This window comes from Phaethon aethereus, assembly GCF_964289735.1.
Source record: "Phaethon aethereus genome assembly, chromosome: 6".
Lineage (NCBI taxonomy): Eukaryota > Metazoa > Chordata > Aves > Phaethontiformes > Phaethontidae > Phaethon > Phaethon aethereus.
Window position 1 is genome coordinate 41051267 of NC_138580.1, and position 7295 is coordinate 41058561.

Sequence of the window (7295 nt, forward strand, 5' to 3'; positions counted from 1 at the left end):
AAAAACCCCACAACAACAACAAACAAAACACACTTTTCTATCAAGCTGTGACTCGGTCACTCTCCTCAATGCAAACAAGACAATGTTTAGAGAAAGCAAAAAGAAAGATCTGAGTTTTCATACTCATCGGTGGAACTAAATTGATTAAGGTCATTTCCTAGGTAGGTCTGAAATCTTCGGCAACAATTTTTTGAGAAGAAAAAGAAAAGTGCCCCCCAAAAAAGGGAAAAGTCACTACTGCAAAAACATTAAATCTGCTTGGGTAACTCAGAATATATGTTGGCAAGGCAACATATCTCAGCTTGAACAGTAAACCTGCTATGTCAGAGGCTCTGCAACATATGAAAAGAGACTTGGGTTTCAATATCTCATGCTGAATTTACTTCTTTTCAGCCTTTCATGGCGAAGTATTTGATGTTTATCCTTTCACTGTTGCAATCGATAGGGTGACCTCACTTAAAAGTTTCCCGACCTTTGCTGTTGTCGGTATTGTTCTGTTAAAATGTAATTTAACTCCCTTTCTTTAGTCTGGAAATAGCACCGTACAGACAGCAAACACGATAAGGGTTTGGTTTTATTTCCCCTCCTAACCTAGAGGCGAGAGGTAAAATCGTCCATCATCAGAGCTGGCTTACAACCAGGCGATGTCAAGACGCGTACGACGTACAGCTGCCCAGACCCACTGCCGCGGCGGACCTGTTGAGTTGCGCTGGTTTCACGCTCTACGTCGCAGCTGAGCCCACGGGCACCTGCAGAGCGTCCGGCTGCTTTCCCAGCACTTTCCCGTAAAGATATATACCCGCTTGGTAAGGTGACTAACCAGGCAGGAGCTCTTGCTCCTGCGCTGAAGGGCGTCCCACTATTTCAGCCGTAGGATTGAGTGCTCTCCCTGGATTCACAGCATCGCTGGGATGTTGGGATCTCTTCGGTACTGTGAAGTTATAACATTTCCAGAACAGAGACCTTTAGCCAGTCCACATAATCCCAGAAAACCAAAACAGATCAAAACCCACAAGAAAAAACAGGAACTGCTTTCAAATAGCAGCTACCAAAATGGAAGGAGACCGGTTTTTCTCGTGACAGTGGGTGTTAGAAGAACCGGCCACATGCTTTCGTGTTACAGCTGGATTATCCATCACAGGATCTTTGTGAGCCTGGTTTGACTCATATTAGAAACCCCGTAAGGCAAGTACTTTTGCAAAAGTAAACTCACGTTGTTATTATCTGTTTTGTCGCTATTATTACGTCTTTGCGTTACGGCTATACGTGGGTATTACATTGCATTAGCGACGCAGATGCGCGCATCTGCACTTAACACACGTAGGCTTGCACAGGATTATTGCTAAAATTCCCGATCCTGCTTATAAAAAGCCCTATAAATCCCGGATAGCTCCCTTTAAATCAGCAGCATTATCCTACTGTAAATCCGGGGAGTAAATCAGAGCAGTCTCTAGCTCAGACGCTCTTCAGCCACACTCCGTAATGGAGCAACGAGGTTAAAAGCAAACCCCGGGCTCCGTACACATCAGTTGCCCCCCAAAACCCATCCCCATTGCATCACGCCCTGCTCAGCCCCACGCCCCATCACAGGGGCTGAGCCCCGCTTCTCGAAGCACCAGCCCAACCCTTCTCATCGAGAAGCTCTCCAGAACAGATTACGAGCTGGCTTTGGCAAGCCCTGCCGCCGCCACGTGCCTAAATATTGCTTATGGCTGAGTTATTCCTTGCTTCTTAGGAACTTTAAATGGCTTTTATGCTCAGCGAACTCATGAAAGGCTAGTATCTAAAGTCAGCAGCTTTAAAACGATGAATTAGCCAAAGGAGAAACAGGCCAGTTCGGCATTTCTTACAATACGCGATCTAGACGGTTGCCAGAGGAGCTGATTTAAAGTCACTGTGCTACACCTGAATGTCGTTTATGGCTCATAAAAGGAAATCTGTGTTTAAGTAATAATAAAGCCGGACTGCACTTTCTATATTTAAATAAATAAATAAATTTAAAAAAAACCTCTCTCAGGGAGCAGATGTATTTTTATTTGCTCGGTGCCTGCCTCCGAGGCACGTGGAGCCTGACAGCGCTGGGATGCTCTCAGCCGTAACGCCCAAGAGTTAAGCAGGAGGACTTGCTCCAACGTGGATGATGTTCAATTTTTACTCCTTTTTCCACTGAGGCCTTTGCATGGTGAATTTGACCTCCTTGCAAAGGGAGAACCCAAACGTCCACGTACGCTTGTAGCTGCCAGAGGAATGAGGGAGCTCCTCGGGCACGGGCAGCCAGCCCACCAGTCTTGCCCCGAAGCCACAGCCCTGCAAGTGGGAAGAAGCAGGGACCCTTTATCACATCCCCACCTCCAGGGTTGGGACATTTGGCCAAACAAGGTGACAGCAGCCATCACATCAACCACTGCAAGTCATAGTCACATCTACCTGAGGACATCTATTTTCACTCACCTGTTATCTGCTGATAAATCCGCTCATACCAGGCTCCAAGGGGTCCAAACCCACTTCTGGTCGCAGTGCGAATACCAGCCAGGGTATTGCGGCAGATGCAGCCACGAGGAAAGCCTCCTAGAACATATACATACCTTTTTTTTCCCCATTATACCTCTGTTGAACTTTGATTTTTGAGTACTTTCTGCACAAAAACAAGTCCTAATTGAAAAATACGCAACAACGACAGACAAACTCTTGTTCTTCTGTCCCCTTGCACTGTTTTTTCCTCCACCAATTTACCATCGTCTGCCCACCACCACCCTTCTCCCGGAGTCACAGCCACCTTGGGGTTGCCCACCTCCATGCAAGTAGTGCCGATCCCCGGAGAGGACTTCGTGCACCCTTCCCAAGCCCGGCGCTGCAGGCCAGGGAGGGTGCTGCTCCCCAGCTCCTCCTGCCCTTTTTCAGGGGCCAAGGAGATAAGGTGGGTGCTCAGCCCCAGGTCTTCCCATCTGAGGAGCTGGAAAGGACCCACCATGCGATACTACAAGCTCTTGACAGCGAGGGTCACGGTCCTGACCTTCACCTGCTCTCGGAAAAAGCATCATCCCACCACGGTTCACCTCCCCAAGGAAGAGGCCTGGGGACTTTACCTGTCTGTCTGCACAGTGGGTCTGCAGGCCCTCCCCGCCACTCAGGATATCTCCAGTGCCGACGCCACGCTGCGAGTACCAAACTGCAGAGAGAGGGACAAAAAAATTGTCAGCTTCTGCCAGCTTAAACCTTCAAACCGGCTACAGCATCACATGAAAACAACACGCTGCCCGAGATGGACCCTAAACTGAAACAGTTACGCCGCTATACGGCGAGCAACGCGCTGCGGGCGCCCGGGAGCGTGACGCCAGCACGCTGTACCTCTGGTGCGACGCGCAGCTGCGCACCTGGGTGCCGGGGCATGGGAGGCAACGCCCAGCTAAGTCAGGAACATTAATTTCTCAGTATTAACGCGCCGCCTCCGGTTTATAACTACCGGTACGAGGGACCACTCTCCTCGCAGTGCAGCAGTACCTTAAGAAACGCTTACGGGGGGGTCTCAAAATAACCATCTCCTACAAGAGGTGTCTGCACAAAAGGGGTACTTGCCTAGCGACGCTGCTACAGCTCGTGCCGGCACGCTTCAGTCGCCTGGTCCTGGGACGAGGACCGCCACGATGCAAGTGCTTCGCTGGCTTAACGATCACGAAGACATCACCAAGTGCTTCGCTGGCTTAACAATCTACTTCATACATCCCGTAGCGGCCGAATCCTGCCCCGCGCTTTGGCAACGCGGCGTTGCAAATTCGACACCAGCCACAACAAAGGGAAGAAGAGATAAAAAGGGATTTAATGCTGTCAGGTCTGCTAACCCCCAAATTCCATCAGAAGCAAAAACCACAGAGGACTGAACCTGGATTAGTCCAAATATCCACTCCATCTGCGTAATTCCGATTTTCCTGCCACATGTTTGTTCCTAAACTACAGACACAGCCTTCCATCGCTCCCAACGGCTTTCCCCTTCTAAATCCTTCAGCTCTACCTTCCCAAAACAGCACGGCCTCCCACAGACCCGCTCCTCCCACCCCGTCCCCTCTCGCCACGCACCGTGCCGTCTCACATTCCTCCATTCAATGGTTTCTGCCCCCAGTCAACAAATGTCAGGAAAATACAGACTGACCTGTTTGCTCCTGCACCGAACAAAGGAGAGAAGGGGGCTTTAGGAGTTCTTCTTTTTAGCTTTTTTTTTTTCCCCTAAGGAGGAGGAGGAGGATGGCAAGTCAAACCACTGGGAGGCATAGATTTTTTTTTTTCCCCCCCCCAGTTCTTTATTTTACAAAAATAACTTACAAATAGAGACAACTTTCAGAAGTACGATCATTCATTCTGTGCATAAGGATACAGCTTTGTAAAGTACAGGCGTAGGAGTTAACAACTCTTACAATACTGTTAAGTTTAACATGACGGTAACTATATTACAGTACATACATTTCGTGCTCCAGACGCGTGGGTACGACCACCACGTAAAGCTACGGTCGATAAAGTGTGCCAGCCAGGGAGGATGCGCCTAAGAAATCATTTCCATTCCGCTATTTATCATCACTCCTTTACCTACGATAGCTGAAACCAAACGGCAATCTAACACTCGGACTACAGCACTCTGGATACACTCATCAGCAATATACTTCAAATACATGATAAAAATATATTTAATTTTCAAATACAATTGTATAAGGTACACCAAGAGCCAGAAAATAAAGTCTCGAGCTTTTAAATACAACACACTATATATATAACATATACAAGGAGACAAGAGGGCATCTACACGTGGAAGAAAAAGCTTATCCTGGAAATGCATGTTATCTATGGTACACAATGGCTTTGTCTGCTAGAAAGTCATTTCCATTTGCATAGCGTTGTTGAGAAGTCCAGAGCGGGCTAGGAGGACATGAAACAAAACACACCATCAAAAGGCTTAATTTTGGTACCACTTCCACCTTGCAACTGATTCTACTCTTAAATTACACTTTGCTATTTTTCTCTTTCGTAGGCTGGAATTCATGCCCCGTTCGTAACAAGCACAGGGAAAGGGGTGGGGAGGGAGGAAAACACCAAAAAAACCCAACACACAAAAAACAAAGGTCAGAGAATCAAGGAGGTTTCTTTATGGGGTTGCAGTCATTTGGCATTTTGCTCCAGAGCAGAGTATTCTGCTTCTGACACTCTGGAAGCATCGATAAGTTTAGTGAGACCAGTTTTGGCAGAGTACTTGAAAATAAAGGCTTTCATGAGCTCGTATCTGTAGTTGCGGTTAATGAAGCTGTACAGGATGGGGTTGACGCAGCAATGGACTAGAGAGAAGCACTGAGTGATGTGAAGAGTGGCATATAAGAAGTTCTCCATCTGACAACTGAAAGGTATGAAATGAAGGCTATAGAAGATGTCAAGGAGGACAGCTACATGGTAGGGTAGCCAGCAGACGAGAAACACGACGACGTAGGAGAAAATGATCTTCCCGTTGCTCTTCCTCTCTTGGTCACTGGAGGCGGAGATGGTCTTCGCAAGGAGGAAATAAAAGAGAGCAATGATGGGAAAAGGGATAAGAAAGCCCAGCACAACGGAGATGAGCTCCATGCCAATCAACCACTCTTTGAAGCTCTCCTCTGGATAGACGGGACGGCAATAGGTTTCATTGTTGGAAGAGACGGTCTTGAGATAATAGGTGTCTGGGAGAGATATGGAGAAGGCAAGAAGCCACACTAAGATGCAGATGCAGCGACGGATTATCTTCTTCTTGCGATTGCTGGAATTGGTGAAATAGGCTACTGAGAGGTAGCGGTCCACACTCATGCAAGCCAAGAAGAAGATGCTGCCGTACAAGTTGATGGAAAATATAAGGTGAGTTATCTTGCATGTGATTTCTCCCATGTGCCACTGGTTATGCTGGACGAGGGAGACGACCCACACCGGAAGGGTGATGACGACACACAGATCGGCGATAGCCAGGTTAAAGATGTAGAGGTGGGTTTCATAGCCAGTCATTTTGGCTTGGAGGTTGACCCACACCACAACCGAGTTGGCCACCAGCCCTATGACAAAGATGAAAATGTAGAAGAAGGACAGGGTGTATAGCAGGGCGCTTTTGTTGAGCGTGCCAGGGCATGTTGTCGCATCAACCGTGATGCAGTCACCGTTGTTGCAGGTCCAGTTGATCTCCGTCAAGTTGGCCGTTTCCAGAAAATCAAGGATGGAAGTCAAATCAAGTGCACTCATGTTCGCTCAGTTTGGAGTTCAAGTGACCTACAGGCAAAACAAGATCAAAGGAAACAACCTAAGTTAGCAGAGATATTTCTGCTGCCATCTTTGTACCAAGCACATGCAGGACACGCTGTTTTAGTAACGCCCTCCTCTTGTAAGGCATTTTCCATTAAAGAGATCCGTGGAGTAAAACAACCAAAACAGACACATAGCAGAACTCATCTGGTCAACAAAAGAGGAACAGCACTAGCTTTTTGTGTGATTTTTTTTTTTTTTTTTCTTGCAGCTCACATCTGACATCATCAGGTTGGCGATCGTTCCCGGGTGTGAAATCCGCAAAGTACACCGTGGCCAAATAAATGTCAGGCAACTAAATCTGTCTTCTCCAGCATAAATGATGATACTATTGCTTTCAGCAGGGGAATCTTTAAGCCATTTTATCTGCACTCCCTCAAGCGTAGTAGAATTGATCTGGCTGATACACGGTACCGTAAAACATTTACCACAAGCTCTGGTCAGCATCTTGTCAAGCCCAGCTCCAGCTGCATTAAGCAGAAATGGGGAACTAAGGGGCTTTGTACCCTCATCCAATTTTAAATTTAAATCCTGCTCTGTCCTTCCCCCTTGCCTTGAATTCTATTTTACAAAGCATCCCCCACGTTTAATGATTATCACGTAGCTTTGAGAAAAGAGAGAAAAAAAAAAGTCAGAGCTTGACCACTGAGTAGATCCGCTGGGCTTAAGTTTTCTTTTTAGGAGAGCGCTTTGATTTACAAAACACTCCCCCATCACAGCTGGGTCCACAACAACTGCTTCCTCCCCACCCTTTTGCTTTTCTACATCTACTTTTCTTGCCTCTTCAGCGCCTTCTTCCATCAGCAGGCAGCGGACAAAGCAAGGGGCTCCTCGTTAACTTCCTCGCCAGCAGACCCACGTGGCTTAGGCAAAATCCGAAGCCGGGCTGCTAATGACCATTGTGCTTTTAGGGTGGCGTAAAAATGCTGCCTGCCCTGCTGGGACCCTCCCACCCCACAGGGACAACAGTACCACCCATGGCAGCAGCCGGCCCC

The 7295-nt window shown here is 47.6% G+C and overlaps 1 protein-coding gene across 1 annotated transcript; it reads right to left on the bottom strand.

Moving 5' to 3' along the window:
• Positions 1–5024: 5024 nt before the first annotated feature.
• ACKR3 (atypical chemokine receptor 3) lies at positions 5025–6994 on the bottom strand. The gene has a single exon (XM_082001523.1). The coding sequence runs from the start codon at positions 6238–6240 to the stop codon at positions 5146–5148; it is 1095 nt and encodes a 364-aa protein (XP_081857649.1). The 5' UTR covers positions 6241–6994; the 3' UTR covers positions 5025–5145.
• Between the last annotated feature and the right edge of the window lie 301 nt (positions 6995–7295).

What these genes read in the sequence shown, in the direction of transcription:
- ACKR3 (XM_082001523.1), bottom strand. Translation starts at nt 6,240, where the DNA reads ATGAGTGCACTTGATTTGACTTCCATCCTTGATTTTCTGGAAACGGCC.